The sequence below is a fragment of the Mercurialis annua genome, linkage group LG7 (assembly GCF_937616625.2).
Source record: "Mercurialis annua linkage group LG7, ddMerAnnu1.2, whole genome shotgun sequence".
Classification (NCBI taxonomy): Eukaryota; Viridiplantae; Streptophyta; class Magnoliopsida; order Malpighiales; family Euphorbiaceae; genus Mercurialis; species Mercurialis annua.
Genome location: NC_065576.1, coordinates 14134135 through 14156794, shown reverse-complemented (window position 1 = coordinate 14156794; position 22660 = coordinate 14134135). Strand labels below are relative to the sequence as shown.

At 33.1% G+C, this 22660-nt stretch overlaps 2 protein-coding genes across 4 annotated transcripts; one reads left to right on the top strand and one right to left on the bottom strand.

Moving 5' to 3' along the window:
• Positions 1-5526: 5526 nt before the first annotated feature.
• Positions 5527-6577, top strand: LOC126656361 (ATP synthase subunit epsilon, mitochondrial-like). The gene is made up of 2 exons (XM_050350913.2): positions 5527-5821; positions 6487-6577. The coding sequence occupies exons 1-2, from the start codon at positions 5638-5640 to the stop codon at positions 6534-6536; spliced, it is 234 nt and encodes a 77-aa protein (XP_050206870.1). The 5' UTR covers positions 5527-5637; the 3' UTR covers positions 6537-6577.
• A 417-nt stretch (positions 6578-6994) lies between these two features.
• Positions 6995-18021, bottom strand: LOC126656360 (uncharacterized). 3 transcript variants are annotated; one of them, XM_050350910.2, is made up of 8 exons: positions 17943-18021; positions 9376-11173; positions 9194-9284; positions 8934-9091; positions 8801-8852; positions 8635-8714; positions 8453-8546; positions 6995-7809 (listed from the first exon to the last, which is right to left on the bottom strand). In XM_050350910.2, the coding sequence occupies exons 2-8, from the start codon at positions 10255-10257 to the stop codon at positions 7301-7303; spliced, it is 1866 nt and encodes a 621-aa protein (XP_050206867.1). In that variant the 5' UTR covers positions 10258-11173; positions 17943-18021; the 3' UTR covers positions 6995-7300. The 3 variants fall into 3 exon arrangements, with proteins under 3 accessions (XP_050206867.1, XP_050206868.1, XP_050206866.1); XM_050350911.2 differs by lacking the exon at positions 17943-18021 and adding an exon at positions 11266-11776; XM_050350909.2 differs by lacking the exon at positions 17943-18021 and having other exon boundaries at positions 9376-11776.
• Between the last annotated feature and the right edge of the window lie 4639 nt (positions 18022-22660).

Below are 22660 nucleotides of genomic sequence, written 5' to 3'. Positions count from 1 at the left end.
TGCTCCGGCGACCGCTAAACAGGGTTGCTTCTGCTCCAACAATCGACGACAACAAGACTGTCGCAAATGTAGTATTTAAGTCCGATGATTAAATTAATTGTCGCCTCGATCGTCTTTACAGAGGAGAATCTCTTTTAATTTTTTATTTGGATTAGTAATATTTTTCATTCACAACCTTTCTGTTATTAACAATTTTAAATTTAGGTCATCAAATTTACAAATTTTGGAGATCTTATGGGAAGATTAGAAAATTAGATTCTTGAAAGGAGCAATTTCAGCCGCTATGTTGAATTTTATTATAACAGTGTGTTAATCAATTGATTTGTTACAAAAAATAGAATTATCTATAATAGACGTTTACATTAGTGTGGAATTAATGAATTTAGTGGGTTGTTAGTTTGGTGCTATACAAATTGTTATTGGCCACGACGCAGGTGAATTAACTGGACAACAATGGCTCAAGAACTGGAGCATATAGGAGCTCTGGCCTAACGGGATGTTTGTGAAAGTATGGTTTTGAAAACTGGAAAAAATTGTTAGGCCTGACCTAAAACTAAGATTGAAATGGGAATTTTGAAACAATGGATTCAAAATCCTTACATTGACATATACAAACATTATAATGCTTATTTTCCTAGATGGTAGTGACTAAGCTTGAATGCATGTAGGTTGAGTCGATGGATATTGATAGTAACCGGTTTAAGGTCCCCACATGAAAATATACCTTTGATAGGTCTCCTCAATCACGAGTAGAAGCAATGAAGGTACTGGGTTGTGAGTGATGCTACTCCGCATAAGACATTTTAGACGTTGTAATGCAACCAGAAAGTGAGATCGGCTATGAGCATCGAGACTGATATAGGAACTCCTAGAGAATGGGTGAGAAGAGAAAAATCTAATACAATGCAGCATGTTCAGATATGTCGAACAAATAAGAGTGTTTGATAAGACACAAATCACGTGGTTGTGTCCAAGGCAATATTTTTGAAAATAATTATGAAATTTTTTTGAGTTGGATGTTTCAAAAATAGTTTACTAATCCCCAGTGGAGCCGTCATTATGAGCGGAGCGGAGTTCAGGGGCCGCTCGCCCAGACTCATGACAGACCTCTATTCTAGAAAGGTTTGAAAAATGTCGAGTCGCCACCTAGCTCAGCTAGGAAATGCCTTTTCTACCGACTGGATAACCTCACTCGCTTATGGGTGAGATTATCGTACGCCGGACCAAAAGACTGAGTTCGTGGAAACTCATATACTTGGCTTATCGAACACATCGTATATTTGCGTGACATATCTGATTTTCTCATCTCAATAATCCATAGCATGCCAAAGGATATAGTACTGGAAATGTAAACATGTTTGAAAGTAGTAAACAAGTAAGACGCGCATATGACTCGATCTGGACTGGCATGTGAAACATGTAGCATATACTCCTAAGCATTCATCTAATCTTGGTGGTTTCTATCATATAACAGACAATGATGAGTCTTTACCAGTTTGCATGCACAAAGCTTAAACTGGATGTTTAAGTGAGATTCATTTTATTTAAGTCATCTTGAATGCCTATACAACCATTATTTACGTTTTCATGACAATCCTATGATTTTTAGGTGATTTGCTGGACTTACTGGATTTGCTAAGTTAATTTGATTAGGTTTATTAGCCTGTTAATATTTGGATTAGACATGCGTTTGTAAATAAATAAACAATATAAACATACACACGTGCAGGGGATATACATATAAGGTTATGAATACTTTTTGACCTTGTAAACCCGAAATGTCTAACACTCGTCTGTCATCTGGAAGTCCGTATGATTTGAATCTGAACTCGGTCAGAACACGAAAGTTACTAGTCTTGTTGATACGATTCCAATGATTCAAATTGGGTCGATTCCGAGTTCAAACAAACCCGGAATAGCTGTTGGAAGTGGCTGGTCTCTAGCGGGCTTGGGCACGAAGCTCAGTTGACATGGCAGCATACAGAATTGGCTTTGAAGCCTAATACAAATTGGGTCTGACCCTTACAATATATGAATAGATCCTACAACTGATTACAAAATCGTGGCCTCAAACCGAGCCCAATTCTGAGCTCAAACGAGCCCGGTAACACAAAAATAGTGCTAAACTGCGAATCGATGATCTGGAATGGGCTGACAAGAAGAAAAATGGCGCCAGTAGAAAGTGGCAGTGGAACCACTTCTCTATGGGTCGAGGGAATTCACTGTTTGACTCAGTTTCATGCAAAAACACTAAAAACGATCAAAATACACAAGAAAAACATTCTGGAACGCACTGGAATTGATAAACAATATTTAAACTTGAATTAAACATCCTAAAACACATGTTTATAAGATGATCTCATGGAAATCATGGAAAAACAACTAAGAACACAAAAAGCATGACAATCATGGTAGTTTGAGCTACAAGCATGCATTCAAACCATTCAAACTAAGCAATTTCAACATATGATGGTTAAAACCTATACAAACATCATATGAGCACGTTTCTAAACCAATATCATGGCAATCATATCAAGATGTTAAAATCATGGCAGACATGTTATAAAGCTTAAAAGCATGGCAAACATGTCAAAACGAAAAACATGACAATCATGGTAAATCGAACACGGCATATAAACTAAGCACCGGAATGAATCACATTTGACATATGATGTATAAAACTTGTTAAAATAGCCCTAAACATACCTCTAAATTATTTTCATGGCAATCATGGAAAAAATATAACGAAGAGCAGTTATGGCAAATAATGGCAGTTAATAGAAAAAACAGTCAAATTAAGCTAAACATGCATCCTAATATACATTAATTGACAGTTATGATTAAATAGTGATTAAAGAATATACTGGGTCCTCAGAAGTACCGTTATGAGTCTCTGGCTCATTTTCTAGTGATTTGGACATGGATTCCAACTTCAGATCGATGTGTTGTAATGTGTTCTTGAATAATTGAAGCGTTTTAGCTTTGTTTGATCGAATTGTGTGGGTGCGCGCACTAATGTTCAGCTGTGGCTATGATTCATAGGGTTTGATTATGCTTTTAGGTGGTAAATTTTGCCGACCCGTAGCTAGACTGGTTAGGGGTCCTATTTATAATGGTCAATTTAGGGTTAGGGTTCTTAGAGTTTAAGTTACGTTTAAATTCTGTTAGTCAGAGTTATAGATGAACAAGGGTTATGAAAGTGTGTGAAGTGATAGGCTAGTTAGTTAGGATTAGGTAAAATTACCATTTAATTAATTAAATTCATAATAAATCTTGCAAGCTAAGTAAATTAAAAAGGGTTTAAAAGTTTATTTTGGTGCCCGAAAGTATAAGAACGACTTATAAGACCCTAAGGGTTTGGGTATGGTCAATTTAGTCCATCAAAGTTGCAAAATTGGCCCATAAACATCTAATTTCTTAGACTAAGATCACAATCTTTTTGGATATTTATAGGCTACTTGAGGCTAATTACGTTTCAATCCTTTAAACTTGTAACTGCGCTCAGATCTAACTAGCTTGAATCCAAACAAGCGGATCATAAGCTCGTCACTTGGACGAATTTTTCTGAAAATTATTATTAGACGCTTCAGTCCCTTATCACTTTTTACCTGTCCAAAAAATAGGTGTCTACTCATTTTATTTGCGAATCCTCATTTGTCGGCTCAACTCTTGTTGTGTACCGTCACTTCTATGTGCGACTATGCTTCTATTCAGCAGGTCCACACTTGAGCAAACGTCTCATTTGAGTGGCAGGCCCTTCCTACCAACTCGATCAAGACTAACATTGATGCGGCTATCGCTGTCCATAAGAATCTTTCTATCATCAGTGGGGTTCGTGGGGACCAGTCTGGAGCAGTTATGAAGTGTGGAGTGTCTATTCTGCACGGTGTGGTAGATGTCGAGCTAGCTGAGACATATGTTGTTCGTTTGGATTTGCAATTGGCTGCTGCAGTTCTGGGTCATGATGTGATCATCGAGTCTAAAGCGCTTGCAGTCATCCTGCGCCTTCAGCATCCGAGTAGAGCTATAGATAATGTCCACCTGATTGTGGAAGATTGCTTAGCGCTACCAAGGATCGTAACATTGTTTTTCAACATGTTCGTAGAGAATGCAACCAAGATGCCCATGCCTATGCCCTTGCTAAGTGGGGTGTGTTCTTTGAAAAAGATTGTATTTTTGACAGTGAAATTTCTTTCCCGGTCAATGAACTTGTTTTTTCTATTTGATTTTCAATAAAATCACCTTTTTCTCTAAAAACAATTACTCATTCTTGATGTATTGAATTTGGATTTTGCCAATGAGACCTACCTCAAGTGTCTAAGGCACTCCAGTGCATTTTTGAGATTTCGGCTTTGAATTTTCAGTAGAACTAGTGATTTAAGGCCGATATAAATAATAAAAATCTAACTATTAACTATTAACTACTAACACTAATTAGATTATATCTCTACTAAAAAAATTTGGATATTTTATAATAGAAAGCTATGTAATTTTATAAAAAAAACCATAGAAGTAAAAACATAAAATATTTTAAATATTTTTAAATAAAAATTGTTTTCAAACTATTAAATATATATAAAATAATCAAATGGAGAATTTAAAAAAAAAAATTAAAGTGTGTTTTTATAAACTTGTCATCATTTGGGTTATTAATCACCCATGGCCCCTGATCTTTAGGGGTACGTGCATTTATGGCAGCGCTCACCATGGCCCTTATAGACAAAAATACCCCCGGTGCCGTCTTTTGTTTGGCGGCTGTCTTTTAAAACAAAAAAAAAGTGACAGCGCCATGTGTCAGTTGACACGTCATCAAAAGACAAAAAAAATAAAAATACCCAAAACACCCCTTAAATAGAATATCTGATTAAATCAAAAAATCCAACCCAAAATCCAACCACCCATTCAAATCCAAACCGCCACCGATCTAACCACTGTCGCCACCCCACCGCCGCCGGAATATTTTCCAATCATCTTCTCTAATGAGTGAATGATGACTGGAAAATTTTCCGGTCATCCAAAGCTCGTGGATCTGTTCTTGAAACAGATCCACCATGGATTTGTTTCAAGAACAGAATCACCCAAGTTGTGGATCTGTTCTTGGAACAGATTCTTGATGGATCTGTTTCAAGAACAGATCCAAAAGTTTGATGACCAGAAAATTTTCCGATCATCATTCATTTGGAGAAGATGACCGGAAAATTTTTCGGCGGTGGTTGGGGTGGCGGCGATGGTTGGGTGGTGGTAGTGGTTAGGTTGGTTGTTTGGTTAATCGACTGATTTAGATTAGATTGGGTTGATTTTTTTTGTCTTTTTTAAATTAAATTAGGGGTATTTTGGGTGTTTGGAATTTTTAAGGTGTTTTGATGACGTGGCAGCTGATGTGGCGCCGTCAATTTTTTTTCAAGACTGACAGCTGAGTGAAAAAGACAGCGTCAGAAATATTTTTGTCATATTTGGGATTTATGAGGTTTTGTGAGCGCCGCCACAAAGGGTTTTGTGCCCGTTTTTAAACTTCAAAGGTTTTTGTGCACGTACCCCTCAAGGTTAGCGGCCATGGGTGATTAATAGCCCATCATTTGACAAAGTGAAAAAAAAAAGACTACGAAATCGAAAAGGAGGAGGAGAAAGAAGAGAAAAATGGCGTCAAACGCAGCAGTACCGTTTTGGAGAGCAGCAGGGATGACATACATAAGCTACTCCAACATCTGTGCTAGTCTTGTCAGGAATTGCCTCAAAGAACCTCACAGAACTGAAGGTATCGGTCGCGAGAAGGTTCATTTCTCCATCTCCAATTGGGTCGACGCCAAGCCCCAAAAACCCAGTATTATTCTATCCCCTTCATCTCCTACCTGTTGTTTATTTTAGTCGCATGGGTCCGATTAAAAAGTTAATTGTTTACTATGTACTGTATCACCATAAATAGATCTTTAAAGTATAAGCGAAATGCATGTAATTTATAGGCGGATTCAGAGTGATGAGATTATAGTATAGGCATGACAAAACACAAAATGGATGAGAACATTAAATTTGTTCTGTTTTCATATTATCCGAACACAATTCAATAATACAAATACAAGTCATAAGCTGCCGATGACCCAATCTCGGATATATGGTCATTCATTCAAGTTTCAACACCTAATAACATTATAAAGGCAGCATGAATATATTTTTTTGGTTGATTGCAATGATAAAGCCTGGCGGGGCAATCCGTAGTACGGAAAGTCCTGATACTTCCATCATCCTGCTGCAACGATAACCGAGTCCCCATGCATCTGGTAGAACATTTGTTGTGTTGATGTTGGCATTCCTCTTCTGCAATTGGTATGTCCCTGTAAGAAAGTTTCTCTTCAAGACAATTTGGTATATCCAACAGACTATTCCAGTTATCTCAGCTTCTGTCACATTTTGTTTTGTGTGGTAGCAATTGCAAACAGTCTCTCTAAACTTAACACTTCATTGTTTATTATGCGATCATAATTTTGGAAGTTCGGCTTGCTCAAGAGCCTGATGTATTGCTACAAGTGCTGGAATCCTGATATATTGTATTGCTGGTTTTGTAACAGCTGTTCGCTCGGATACACATGAAGAGTGAAGGTATCAAGCTTATTTTTTGCATTCCTGGATGAACGTTGCATAGAATAGAGTTTTCTTTTTTAAATCTGTTTGACTGTTTGGTGGGATTTTAATCTCTTAATAATGTAACCGATACTCTTTCATGAAAAACTTAAACGGAAAATTACGAACCCTGCTTTTTTTCCCTTGAAATACAGTGATCATTTATGAAAGTAATTCTGTTCTACAGACAACCGATTGGAAAACTGTTTTTTCAGTTTGTGGCTCGGTCTCAATTTTAAGCGAAATGCATGTATTGAATAGGCCGATTCAGGGAGACTAAAGTTCAGGCATGACAAAAAACAGTGTATGAGAATAGTGTTACTCTTAATCTTGCTCTATTTCCTAAAATCCGAACACAGTTCAATAATGCATACATAAATACAAGTTGTCAATAGGGTGCTATATCAAGTCTATTATTATTCACAAATCAAGTATTACTTCACAAGTCTAATGACATGGAAAGAAGTCAAAAAAATATACCAACTTACAAAGCATGTCAAGAGACTAACTCCTACAACATATTCTTTTAGTATATTATCTGGCAAACCTAATTACATTCGAACACTAAGCTAGCCGCCGACGACCCAATCCCGGATATATGATCATTCTACAATGATAACATGTCAGATCTCCTTCATTATATAGGCAGCTTGAATATTTTGTTTTGGTTAATTTCAAATCAACACTAAAGCCTGACGGGCAATCCGTAGTTATGGAAAGTCCTGATACGTCCATCTCGCCCTGCTGTAACAATCACGAGTCCCCATGCATCCGATAGAGCATTCGTTGTGTTTTCATACTGCGGCTGTTGGCATTCCTCTTCTGCAATTGGTATGTCCCAGAGAGGAAGTTTCTCTTCAGGCCATGTTGCAGAGCTCCCTCTGCAAGGACCATCGGCAAATAACCAATTTCCAAGAGAGAAACGTTCCGAATCTCTCCTCCGAGAACCGCCTTCCTCTGATTTAAACCTACCACTGTCCATGTCTTTTAATTCTGTTCTCATTCCTGACCAAGGAACAGCAACAGATACACCTTGAGAGAAGAAATGTTCGCAGGATCTCACGGACTTTTTGTGTTTAGATAACGGGGTATCATAATCCCACACGTAAACACGACAATCCTCTCCCACCGAGATGATATGTCTCCCAGTTGAGGTAAATGAAGCCGACATTTGACTCCCGGACTTCGGCAGACCTGTAATTAATATTAAAATCAAGCTTTTAGGATACATGATTACTATATTATTGAGGATAAGGCAGTTGGATGCAATGTATGTGTCAAATGAGTCAAAAGGTTAGTATGAACACCTTTAAGATCAATAATAACAATCCCAATGAATAAAGAAAGAAAGTGCTTAATCCATGGAGAAGATGCACCTTCCCTAACCAATACATGCATAGGGAATAAGATGAAGATGCATTTGAAATTACCCCTAATAGTCCAAAAAATCTTGACTTTTACATCTTGCAAATCTAAGTAAAACTTTTACTTTTAGCAATTTTAGCCCAATTTAATAAGTGAAAAATAATTTAAGTCCAATTTCACTAATTCTTTAATTTGACATTGTGGTTTTTTAGTATTTTTACTGATAAGTTATAAATGTATCTTTTTGAAGTTTCGCTTTGCATAAAAATTATCTGTTAATGATCCAACATGAAGTTCAATCTTATTTGCATGAAAATTTCGATCCAAGACATCAAAAATTCATTTTGATATGCCTGCCAATGAACTAAGAAAGTGGATAAACTAGAAATGAAAACTGCATTCAATTATTTTTTGATGCAACAAAAAAATTGATCACTATGAAAAAGTTAAAAGCAGATGCTATAAAACTTACCCTTATATTTATGAACGATGTCAGCCCCATCAAATATACGAAGTTTCGAATCTTCAGAAGATATCAAAACTCTTTGAGATTTGTCCTGGGAAAACTGCAAGTCGAATTGCAAACATATGTTAGCGTTCAATACGTTACAGCAAGTTTAAACAATCAAATGGTAACAGCTTCTGATAACAAACCTGTATGCCAGTTATTCTGTTGCCTGCTGTTTTCTTCCTGCCTCGAACATGTATTTCTGCTTCAAGCTGAAGATCACTTCCTAATACCACCAATATCAAATTTAGGGACTCCTCCAGGGAATAAAATATCACGAAATTCATCGGAAATGATTAAAAAAATTAGTACCTGAGGTTTCATAGAAGCGGCAAGCACCTGTGATGGAACCAACTACGAACCCCTGCACAGGTGGAAGTATTTAGTAAGTTTGCAATATGCAACAAACTTCCATGTTATGAAATGCCAGGAACCAGAAACTTACTTTTCCATCAGGCTGGTAACATATAGCAGATATTACATCATGTGCATCAATCCAATCAACAACTCGCTTCTGGGATACTCCCCATATTCGAACTTTTCCATCAACTGATCCGCTGATGAAATAGTTTTCATCCATTGGATTAAATTGAATGCATGTCACTGTGGCATTCAAAGAAAGTATAGTTTGAGTAATAATTCAGATAACAGATATATTCATCGTAGTAATCTGTAAGGACAGAAATCGATTGGGTAGTCTCCTACCGTAATTAGTATGGCGAAAAACATCAAGACAATGATCGTAGCCCACTTGCCACAGACGAACAGTTTTATCCATGGAAGACGAAAGAAGAAACTGCGAGTAAATTTCAGGTCAGTCAAAACTCCAAACTCATGACAATCATTCATACTTTAATTAAAGTATACGAAGGGCTAGCAAAACTCACATTGGAATCGGACCATGCCAAGTCTAAAACATCACAGGAATGGCCATAGAATTCATGCACCGGTGACTCTTCAATGTGAAATATCTTCTCAGGAATGACAACAGAAGCACAGCTTATCTTCTTTTTAGACTGTCCTTTCAATTTTTCAATTGCAGAAGCAAATGACTTCTGAGAGACATTCGTTGGCGTAACACGCCAAATGCGTACAATTCCATCTTCCCCGCCAGTTGCCAAGTATTGACCATCTGGACTAAACTTCATAGTCCAAATATACCCTTTGTGAGCTTGAAGATTTTGCCCCATATAAACACCTGACAACTCCATGCACTTCTTCTTGTTCTGTTTCACTTTCATGTTATTCGTTTTCGGTGTATCAGAATCCACCTTTGTTACCTTAGATACACATGTACATTCACTTTTATTTCTTTTCTGTACAAAAGATCTCCACCAACTCTTCATATTCCGCTTTCCAGCTTCACAACTTCTGCAATCCTCTGGCTCACTATTCTCACATTCTAATGCAGACCTAAAAGATCCAAACTGATCTTGCTCCATCTCATCAACCATAGAAATAGCTTCAGAAGTTGATTCCCTGCCACAACAATCCACATTCCCCTCTTCTTCTCCATACGAACTCAAACCCGAACAACTCAATACCGCCCCACTGAACTCACCGACTCTTTCGACATTAACAATCTCATGATCACTCTCATAAGCCAACTTTTTCATTCCCATTTCACATAAAAAATGTTGACGTCTCTCTTCAACACTTTTAGGCTCATTCAACCAAATTTCATACTCCTTGGTCACAACAGACTCTTGAAATGACAAGGAATCGAGAGAATCAAAGAACAAATCATCCTCTCCATCAATATTCAGCATGTCTTGAGGCAATTAAGACAAATATTCCATATCAAATACCATTCAACTAAACTAAACTCTTGTTCTATAGTCAATTAACTAAGCCTCTTCGTATATAAACCCACCAAATGGCACAATTCATGGACCGAGTTTTGCTCTCTTATACTATGAATAAACTATTGAAAGCTACAAAACTTGGTGAATAAACAATTTAAAAAGGGCAGGCAGGTACTAGGAACCAACTCCAAACTTGACACGCCCACCAAATTAATAAAATAGACCCCAAAAACAGACGATAATATTATAATAAACAAACCTAAAACTCGGAAATTAACAATATCATAATCAAAATGAAGTAAACTAAAGGTTGTGTAGTACCTTGGTTTCCATGCAAAGCAAAGACAATGCAATACAATAAACCAAAAACTATGACCGACCCTCCTTTGATTATGGCTTATGTAAACGGTTTCAATGACTCAAATTCACTATTTTTTTTAAGTTTTAACCAACTACTGTATGCATTGAACCCAGTTGAAAACTTATAGGTAGAGAAGAGAAAATGGCGGAGAAAGGAAAGGTAGATACAGATTTGAGCCAATAAATGAATGTCACCAATGTCAAGTCAGCAATGGTGTAAAAGGGTCCTCGAGATGTGGTCTAATTGGGCTAATTTATGATGAAAAAGAAGCAAATATAAGCGCACGAGCGACCAACACGAGCGGCTGCTGATACAAATGGCCCAACATTCAAGAACAGGATTATGTATGAACTGGAGCAATTTAAAGAAAAAAGATGGTAGCTTTCAATGTTTTTTATTGTGGGTTTAGTTTAGTTTAGCTTAGCTTAGCTTAGCCACACCCAGCTGCTGTTTGATGATGATGATGATACTGTAGCAGAGCCGACAGAGTCTTGGCCACCCACCAGTCTTTTTCTGTGTCTGTAAAAAGCCAAAAGTTTTCGATTTTGTTAGCTAAATTAGGCAACAAAGTCTCCGCTGATTAAATTCAAATTAATGGAGTTGAAACAGACAAGGCTCGGCCAACAAACACAGGCAACAGCTACTGAACCAGATACCCATAATGTAGCTCCATAGCCATTACCAGAACAAGAAACATATTTCAAACAGACAGCGATTACTCATTTCTAGTTACTACTACTTTATTAAAAACACTGTAATAAGCATTAAAGATTGATGTTACTGCATTAATTATCTGTTACTGGGTTTCTTTAGATTTTGTTGGTTCTGATTCTTATTATGTTCAGTGTTGGAAATTAAATGAAAAAAAATGATGATGAGATGAGATGTGTGATTGATTATGAAAAAAGGTTGAGTTTTGTCTGTTTGTATGTTGTAATAGAAAAGTGATGGGTTTTGTTATCTGAGATCGGAAAGTGAAGATTCAAATCCAATCCAGTTCGGACATTTCTGATTCTTTTCATGTAAAAGGAGCTTTTCTGTGTTGTAAGCCGAAAAAAATTTCAGTATTCTTCCCAACTGGGGGATAACTGATGTACCTCTGATAAAAGGACTAACCCATTTTTGAGGTCCCTCAACTTTGCCATTTTAGTTTATCTAGTTTCTAAATTTCCATTTGGTCTTATCGGGTCTTTGAACTTTACGTTTGTAGTTTATTTGAACCTTGAATTTTCATTTGAGCTTATTTGGTCTCTGAACTTCACATTTTTTAGTTTATTTAGTCTCTCCGTTTGAGGACTCGAGGAAGTAAAAAAAAACAAAGTTTAGGGATAAGATAAAATTAAATGAAAGTTCAAAGACCAGATAAATTAAAAATATAAAGTTTAGGGACCAGATAAGACTAAATGGAAGTTCAGGGATTAGATAAATTAAAAATGTAAAGTTTAGAAACCTCAAAATGAGTTAATTCAAATTGAAATAATATGGAGTAATATGATTTTTTTCACACTAATTCAAAAAAGGCTTAATGGTAAAAAAAAAACTCAAACCTTTACGATTTATTATAATTTAAACCAAATCTTTTAATTTTTACAATTATAGTCAAATTGCATTTTTTTATTGCAATAATAGCCAAATTGGTGGTCAAACTTGTTGTTTTCAATTAAAACATTAGGCTACTACTATTTTTTGATGTATAATAATATAATAAAAGTCACAAAAAGTGGCAAAAAAAAAAACTCAAAAATTTCACATAAAAATTACAATTTTGCTATTATTGCAACAAAAAAAATGCAATTTGCCTATTATTACAAAAATTAAAAGGTTTGATTTAAATTGCAACAAGTCGTAAAGATTTGAGGGTTTTTTACCATTAAGCAGTTAAAAAAAAGTTTAAAGGTTTAATGTGATTCCAAATAATATGATTTTTTTTCACACTAATTTTAAAAAAGTATAAATGTGAAGTTCGCTGATACATAGCTGATACATAAATTATAAAGGTTTAATGTGATTTCAAATTTATTTTTCTTCAATCTGCCAGCGAATATAGTATTTATATAGCTGATACGTAGCTGATACATAGCGAATATATATTTACATAGTATGAAGAAATACAAATTTATTAATTATATTCGCTGGCAGATTCAAATTTTTTTATAAAATAGTAGATAAACTGTACATAAAATTTCATAACGTGAAAAAATTTAAAATATACAAACTATAAATATTAAGGTGATAAAAATATAAAATTCAATTCTATATTAATATTTTTTTTAAAGATTTAAATTATAAGATGATTAACTGTCTATCATAATGGGATGATAAATTTGTGAATGGGCGGCTGCGAATGAGTATTAAAGTGAAGGAGTTGACAAGATGGATGATGTCCCACTGTCTACCAATGTTATCCACAATTAATGATAATCTAAACTAAAAAATTTCTTTTGGTTATGGAGAAATATTATTTTAAGGGATTACTTGTAGTAAATAATGACTTATTAATCAAATTTATATTATTTAAATTTAGCTATGTGTCCCTCATTTATTCATATTCTTTCATTTTGGACTGAACTCAATATGAAATCTCAATACTATTAATTTTTATTCACGTGTTCTTTAATAAATATTTTGCATTAGAATAGGCTTTTAACAATGTATATTGCATATATGTGGTTCTTCTATGGACGGAATTTCAAAAAAAAACATCGTTCTAATTGGCATGAAACAATGACATTTTACACTTAAAAGGACCCTATATGTACAAATTAAATAGGAAAAAGATAACTTAAATGCAAATTTTTTATTAATCACTATAAATTTTTTTATCTTATATTTTATCTTTATATTTTAAACTTTAAAAATTAATTTTTTAAAAAACTAAAATTGAGGGGCTTTTATTCCCCTTTTTGCACCCATTTCTCACTGGAAACTGAGAAGCAGCAACTCTTTGTTTTTCCGGCAGAGGAGCTGATGTTCCTCGTTTTTCCGGCGAGGAGCTGCTGCTCCTCGCCAGATCTGCTCCTTAAGAGCATATTTGAGTCTTTTCATATATGCTCCTCAGGAGCAGATCCGACAGTTGTCAGAGGGTGGTGGACGGTGGAGGCGGTGGAAGGGAAGAAGAAAAGAGTTATAGGGCTAATTTTTTTCTTAAGTGTTTAATTTAACATTTTAATTAGTATTAATTAAGATTAATTTTTTTTAAATAGAAAATCCATTCTCTCTTTTTTATCAGAAGGGTGAATTTGAGCCGGTTTTGCTAAGTTGCGGGTTGAAATGATCCAGTTTTGCTAAGTTGCGTGTTAAATTGTATCAAAATCGTCCAAAATGGCTTATTTGATATTACGTGCCAAATTGAAGGAGTGAATTGATCCTCTGTTCATTTTGTAATTTAGCAATTTTGCATTCTATTGTAATTACTTTTCTACGCGCAGAAATAGTATTACTCCTTCCGTATTTTTAGTTGTTCATTTAGTCAAAATTGCACATATTAAGATAGTAGAATTTTTATCTTAAATAATAGGAGTAAATACTAATATAGGCCTATTATGTAATAAATGCTTTGTAAATTGAGTTATAAAGTCATTTATTAGAAAGAGTTAAATTTGAAAGATAATAGCTAATATTATCTTGAAATTTTAAATGAACAACTAAATGTAGACAAATTCATTTGGGTAAATGGACAACTAAAAAATAATGGAGGGAGTATTTATTTTCATTTGTCCCTTATCTTTTTTTTGCTATCCAATTAAGAGAAGAAAACCATTTATATTTTCTATTTGTGTTCTCTTTCCCAAACAACCCCCTTAGTTATTTTGTACCCTAATAGTTAGTAATATTTCCCTATTCCACAAGAATTTATTAGCATAATGTAAATTATTATTTCTCTAATAATACCAAAGGTTTATCTTAATATGATAGAGTTAATTTAAATTTGATTTTTGTATCAAAATAGTATGATTGAATAGATAAATTTCAATGTATTCATTCAATCATTGATGTCCATAAAAAAATGAAATTTCGAAATCACTTTTTGTACTCTGCCTATTATACACTAGTGAGTTTATTTTCAAATCTTAAAAAGTATATTATTTGACAAAAATAAATAAATTTAAGAATCTAATTGTACTTTTAATCAAGATAAATTAGTAGCATAAATTAGCAAAGTAATTGATGTAGTTACTTATTTAGCCTAAAAACAAAGACTTGTAATTCATACTTCCTCCGTCCTAAATTGATAAGCAATATTTTGAATTTTTTATCTTAAATTATAGGCAATAATTTATTACTTAAATACTTAAATGACATATATGCATTCATTAATTGTATATATTAGAGAGAAAAATCCACTAATAAACAAAGTCAACACACATTAAATAAGGGCAAATGTGGTATGTTTTTATAAAATTATTCATTTTGCATAGTTTTACTAAATTTTTTAATACTTGTGTTTCTCATAAACTACCTATTAATTTGGGACGGAGGGGGTATTTTTTTACCGAGGAATTTGGCGAAACCACATGATTTGAATAATAATCCCTATATGATTGGCTGATTAAATTGATGGACGATTGCTAATTTGTATGTGTGTGTATTATATAAAATCCTTGGAAGTTTCCAATATCTCAATCAGTGGTCACAATCTCTGCTATTGCTTACTTTTCAACCGTTGATTTGGAAGAAAATGATTATGGTGCTACAGTAGTAAGTGTTGTAGGGCCCCAATATCAATATGACTTTATATTTGATTAATTGGGACATCTATTTATAATTTATGTTATGCCATGACAGTTCAAAAATGAGTTATGCTATGATAACAAAACAAATTAGCATTTTCTTATATAAAATTTTAAAAGGGATAAATTTCATAGATGTCTATAATATTTGGGCAAAAATTCACCTATACCCTCATAGTTTTGAAAAATTAAAATAAGTCATTAATGTTTTTAAATGGACTCCTATAAGCTCTAACACTGAAGACCCTTAGGGTAATATATGACTCTTTTTTAGAAAAACGTTAGTGACTTAAAAGAGACATTTAAAAATATTTGTAGTCTTTTTACATCTTTTCGGAATATGAGGATATATGTGATTTTCAACTCAAATGTTAAGAAAAAATATGACTATTTTTTCCATTTCAAAATATATATTAAATAAGTTAAATACTTAAGTACTTTACAACAATTCCATCCTATAATCAACTAATGATTAGAAAGAAATAATTTTCCTATTATCATATATTTCATATAATAGCATCATGTATCTTTTAATTTATTCTGAATTAGGTTTTTTCTATATGATTGCAAATTAAAAATATGGATTAAAAATATTTGCAGTTACTGAACTATATACTTTTAATGAAATGATGGTTTTGAATTATAATTTAAGGAAAGGATTATTAACGTTTTAATTATTTATTATTCAATAATTTTTAAAAAAATTGAAAATCACTCGCTCATTTTATATTAAAATATGTACATATAACATTATCGTTTGGTTATTAAATGTTCAAGATTTTTTACCAATGAGCTGTAGCTTAAATGGTAGTGGACAACAAGTGCTAAGATCGTGGGTTCAAATCCTCCCATAAGCGCTCTCCCTCCCCAATTATCCAAAAAAAAATGTTCAGGGTTTTCTATGGATTTATGAGATGACATGAAAAACTGAAAAGGGAAGCAAAAAGTCAGCAGCCATTTAAGCAGAAATTTATATAAAATAAATTGATAATTTTAAAATAATATTAATTAAATTAGGATTAATGTAAAAAAAACACAAATTTTATACGCTTTCTCATTTTAATCACGCAGGTTAAATTTTCTCATTTTTATGCATGAACTACCACTTTTTCTTAAATTTATGCACATTTTAAAATGACACTCATTCATTGGTGTAAAATGACATTCACCCATTAAATTATTAATATATTGATGACCGTTTTATTAAAAGTATATTGTTAGGGACAAAGTTTTTATCCCTTAAGACTAAAGTATAGTAACATAATCTTGAAATTAGACATCATGTGGTTCCACTAATAAATTGTGTGAAAAATAAAGAAAAGACCCTGAAGATAATGACTCTCAATGTGCTGGTTTAATGTGGCATATCATGCTTGACAGTGATTTCATATCTTTATCAAATTACAAAATTTAATTAAAAATTGAAGAGTGTGTCCAATGCTTTTCATTAATACTGCAACACACACGAGCTCTAATAATACACACATAATTGTTTCCCTTAAAGTAATTTAAAAAAGAAGATTTAAATAGCAATTTGATAAAATACTATTTAAGTTTATAAAAATGAAAAAGTTAAATAGTAATAATGAAATTCTATTTTTATTTTATTTCTATATTGGTTTAGTATCAATTAACTAATTTATTATTCATTTTTTTTATTCTTAGTTATATATTAAAATGATACCTAAGTATCTATTAAAAAATCAATGTTAAGATTCTATATTAAAAGAGAAAAAATATCAAATTCATAATAAGTAAACAATCCAATATAGCAATTTAACATTTTAGTCTATAAATTGATTAGTAAAATAAGATTTTTTTACCTATAATAAACATTATTGTAATATTAAATAAATTAATGTAACATCTAAACTATTAATTAAGTTAGTGGTAATCGAACATGGTAGATGCCAACAAAATTTAAAAGAAAAAGGCAAAGGTAAAAGAGAGAAGGTGGCTAGCATTTCTCTAGTGCCTATTGAGTTTCATCTTCAAATCTCATTGGATCTTGTTTTCTTATACAACTTTTTGATATTATACTTATTTTAGCTTTCAATAATATAATTATTAAAAATAAATATTATTCACTTGTAGCTAGATCATTTCTATATTTGCGTAGATTAATATTGCAATGTATTGTCCATAAAAATAGAGGATATCATAAACATAACGAGAAAGATGTTATAGTGTTTATATTGAACTTAAATCGAAATAAAATGTTTTTAGTGTCTCTTTTATCAAAAAAAAAAAAAACAAAAGAGATTGATTGACAAATAACTGAAAGAAAAAAGAATATTGTCATAAATATCTATTGATTAATTTTTCTACATTGATAGAGCATATGTGCATTTTTATTTTCTTCCATTTTCTCCCTTTTTTCCACAAACAAAGCTCAAAAAATTTATGCGTCAAAGAAACAAGTACCGGTATGCAAATCATATATAAAAATTAACAAGGGAACTCAAAGATTCAAAATATGTATTCTAAAAGGTTAAGACTACTAATTAATGAAAATTGCAAAGACAATAAAATTAGAGGGCAAGAAAAAAACAACTAACCTCAAACAATTTGGAATTTTTTTGGATAAAGAACAACAATCTTCTGTTTAGTAGTATTATTCTTGGCAAGTAGTTTTGCTCATATATAATGGAGAGGAAAAAGAAGAAAGAAAATATAAAAGATATGTGTAATGTGGAACGATAAAGAGATTATATATTCTAATGTTGTTAAATAATGCAAAAAAATATATATATTATTTAAAGAAGAAAAAAGTATGGAACTTTTTGAAACCACGTAAGCTAATTAGCCACCTAATTAAGTACCAAACGGTCCCTATTAGTTAGAGTATTAGTAATTGATTTAGGGGCCATATCTTCACTCAAATCTTCTCTTGATATCTTCTCATTTAATTCTAAAAGTTGCATGTTTTATCCTTTATAATTTGGAGAATCTCCATTTATGTTTATTTATTACTAAAAATCAACTTATTTTATGGGATTTTCTCACCAACCAATGTTTATTAGGAAATTTATTAGTAGTATATATTTATTTTATTTTATCATCAAAGGGCTAGCTTTTAGATTGCTCAATCAAAGATGATACATCCCCACTAATACCCTATTAAATGTGGTAAGAAAACATCCTTCATAACTAAAAGTGTGCAAAAACCGACTATAACCACGAAATCAAAAAATTGAAGTGAACTACTGTATATTATATATGTTTTCAAATTTGCGTGTTTATCTAAAATGCTTGTCCAGTTGTTATGAGGTACATTGGTTTTATGTTAACAATATTTTAACATTGTATTAGAAACATAGCAGTGTGTCATAAAAAACTGATGTTTGCGCTCTGATTTTTTGAAATACAATTAGGGTTTTACGAATCCGTTTTCAGAAATATTTTCCGTTAAATGAGAGAAAGATTTTAATGGTATTTTTTAAAAATAGATCATATGTGATATATGATCTTGATTTGCATATATTGTTGGCATTGTATTTATATAGGGTTAATATGTTATGTGAAGTGACAATTATGTCTTGAAGTCTAAAGGTACAATCACATATTATGATTGCGTTTGTGAAGGTTTTAATGTACTTGCGAATCAAGTTGAAAATATTTTTATGTTTTTAAAATGCGAAAAAATTGTAAAGGTTTTATGCTTGCTATGGGTTTTGGAGCAACCACTCCCATTAGATAGCGCCGGTCTCGGCTCGAGACATCGGGTGAAATTTGGGCCGTGACAAAGTTGGTATCAGAGCAATGGTCTAGAACTTTAATGTTCTAAGAAATAATTGTTGATACGTGATTTTGGAGTATGGGGTACCTGTCATAGGTACTCATAAAAACTACCGCAACACATAGGATTCGAGTCATGTCTTATGCAGTACATTTTCTTACGTTTCATAGGTTCTCAACCTAACCTCTAGGGATATAAGACTGCAATATACGCGTGCCTGTGATCAAGACAAATCGATATCAATGCTTGAATATCAAGCATCGAATAACGTGAAGATGCATTCGATAGTACTAACAAGGGACGACTGACAAAAAAAGTATGAATTCAAAAAAGTGAAGTAGTTGTAGAGAAATCTTACTGGTTATAAAATTTAAGCTCTGGAGAACTTACAAAACCAAATGGTATAACATGTTATGGTTATTCATTTAAATGATTTTACAAGCATACTTGTGCTTAGACGCGAGATAAACGTGTATAGCTGTCACGACATTGATAGTAATGCATCATTACATACATAATTAACAAAGAGAATAATCAATGAATACATGTATCAGTAGAACATGCATCACCCAGACAAGAATAAGTTGAGGCAACTCTTTGGGGATGCGAGGTATCATCATCCTAGTACACAATTATGCAGATGTTTTAAAGGGCTTAAAGTGAGTTTTTAAACAAATTGTTTTAAGAGTGCTTTAAAGATGATTGAATTTTTTTTCAAACAGATTTGTTTTTATTGTAAGTATTTTTAGACCAGGACTCTGTAACAAAAGTAAATACTCGAGGTCAAGTTGTAAGTGATCCTCGAGGGAGCAACATAAGAATACAAGAATGTAAGTTGGAGAATATAGTCATAACTAAGAAGTACGACGCTAGTTGTAGTTCAACAAACTACAACTTGTATCTAGATAGCAATGCATATGTCACGATCAGATTTCCACCCGAAACTCGAGTCAAGACCGGCGCTAGGGAATGTGAGTGATTGCTCCAAAATTCGTACCAAGCTTAAAAACTTTTATAAATTTTTCGCGTTTAAAATATAAAAAGGTTTTCAACCTCGTTCACAAATACTTTAAAACCTTTATTGAAAATGCGATTGCAAAACCATTATTGTATTTAAAGAAACCAGAGCGCAAACATCAATCTCTTATGATGTACCTGCTCTGTTTTCAATACAATGCTAAAATGCTATAAAAATAAAATCAGTGTGTGTCTCAAACTACTGGTCTAAGCATTTTAGTAAACACGCAGCTTTTCAAAGCATATATCCTATATAGTAGTTCAAATCAGAGTTTATCAAAATAGTTTGAACTACTGTAAACAGAAAGTGTAATACCCCGTATGTCTAGCGTTGCCAAAGTAGGCAAGGAAATATTTAAAGAAGGACGAGAATAGGTTGATATTTAAATTTAAAGAATAAATTTCAATATTTATAATGCCTAAAATAGTTTGGCGGGACTAAAGAAAATTGTAGGAAAAGTTGTAATTTAAAATAAGTTAAAGTCCTTAAGAAATTGGAAAATAGAATTTTATTGTCCGAAAAATATAATTTAAATAAATTATTGACGGGAATTGGTACTCAAGATAATAATATCGATTATTTGAATATTGATAATTGTCAAAGAAAAACAAGGACGAAAAAATGAAGGAAATAGTCATTTTCGCTCAAATTGGAAATTGAGCGTTTTTAGCCGAAAATTATTGAAACTATTTAGCGGAATATAAATAATTAGATGGCGGAAGAGTATTATTTATTTGGATATAAATAATACAACATTTATCGAGTTCGAACGATTAAGCAATCGACGGACTAAATTGGACGAAAGAAAAGTTAGAAATTGAAACTTAAGGAGGTGGCATTTTCAAGGATTAAAGTAGAATCTTTGCCATAAATATATATAGCCTAAGAAATTGATTTTAGATCAGCAAATGCATAATTATCTCAGCTCCAAATATCACCATCTTCCTCATTGGAAGCTTAATATGTAACAAATTTTCAATTAGCCATAACTTCTTTGTTTTAAGTCTGATTGATGCAATTTTTGGGGCCACGGAACGAGCGTGAGATTCTCTACTCATGAAGCCCAGAAAATCAAGGTAAAAATTGTTATATAAGGTTAAGGTTTCTGCTGTAAATTTTTGTTTTGTTTGAAGTTGTTAGTGATGATGAGTTTTAATGCTAGAATTGATGTTTTTGACATGAGATTATTTAGTTTAAGTTGAATTTAAATGGTGGTTTGAGTTAGGACATGAAAGTTGTGTTTGGTAGGTGATGATTAGGGTGTGATTTTTGTAAGTTGGCTGATCGGAGGTGTTTTGGTGCCGGACTTGCTGCACCACCTTGCTGAAGCACGCTGGAGCTGAGCTTCGGCAGCTCTGGTGCGACGCACCAGAGCTGCACCGAAGCAGGCCTTCCCCTGTTTAAGAACAGGGGAGAGTAGAAAGGAAGTAAAGGCTGAAGCCACCCTTTCCTTGAACTCTAATTACGCTCAACAAGACTAATTGGTTGATAGTTCTTGATATTCGAAGATCCAACAATCTTAGGCACCAAAACCATAAACGAAGAATTTATACCCTTAGGAAGAGTATTGAATCTGTGGAAAACCGAGAAGAAATCAACAATAACATACTTCAAAATCGGTCAAGCTCATTTGTAAATGTAGAAATTGAAACCATCCGGACCCGGTGCTTTTTTATTGCCGCATGAAGAAATAGCACTAAAAATCTCTGACTCTTCATAAGGCATAATCAGAGAATTTGCCCGCACTTCAAATTTTTTATCAAAGCCGATACCTGTGATATCAGAATTTACTCCCACTTTCTTACTGAAAAGAGCACTGTAAAACTCTCTAATATGGAATCTGATATCCTTTGGGTCCGAATAGGTAATACCATCCATTGAAATAGAAGCAATGTGATTGTTTCTAAAGTGAGTTGAGGCAATACTATGAAAATACTTTGTATTTATGTCCCCTTCCAAATTCCATTTATCCTCAATTTCTGGATCCAAAGAGACCCAAGTCTCTTCTCCGCTTTCCATAACTCAGCTTTTAAAATAGATGTCTCAGTTCTATCCTCTTCTGTCAGCATAATAGTTTCGGCAACTACATCCCTCATATGGATTTTATCAACCAACTCTTTAATTTTCTTGTTTTGATCACCAAACACCTCTAAATTCTATATTTTGTCTTCTGGCACAACTCCTTTAATCTTTGAACAAGATTAGGAGAACTAGCATACACTGAACTCCAGCTCTCAGTCATAAAAGATCCAAAATCATTATGATCCCACCAAGCATCCACAGAGCAAAACAACTTTGGTCCCCAATCAAATCTGTCTGCCGACCAAAAATAAATGGGTACATGATCCGACCGACCTCTAGGCAGCGCTAGTAAAGACATGTTAGGCCAAGTTGAACTCGCAGAACTAGATATCAAACACTTGTCAATACGCAATTTTGAAAAAAAAAAATTCCATGTAAAAGCCTTCTTTGAAGAGGGAGATCTAGCAACCCTGAGTTGTTAACAAAATTGTGAAAAC

What these genes read in the sequence shown, in the direction of transcription:
- LOC126656361 (XM_050350913.2), top strand. Translation starts at nt 5,638, where the DNA reads ATGGCGTCAAACGCAGCAGTACCGTTTTGGAGAGCAGCAGGGATGACA. An exon ending in CGCCAAGCCCCAAAAACCCA is followed by an intron (nt 5,822 to 6,486) that starts GTATTATTCTAT and finishes TAATTTTGGAAG; the next exon opens with TTCGGCTTGCTCAAGAGCCT.
- LOC126656360 (XM_050350910.2), bottom strand. Translation starts at nt 10,257, where the DNA reads ATGCTGAATATTGATGGAGAGGATGATTTGTTCTTTGATTCTCTCGAT. An exon ending in TGGCATGGTCCGATTCCAAT is followed by an intron (nt 9,285 to 9,375) that starts GTGAGTTTTGCT and finishes ATTTACTCGCAG; the next exon opens with TTTCTTCTTTCGTCTTCCAT. An exon ending in GTTACCAGCCTGATGGAAAA is followed by an intron (nt 8,853 to 8,933) that starts GTAAGTTTCTGG and finishes CCACCTGTGCAG; the next exon opens with GGGTTCGTAGTTGGTTCCAT.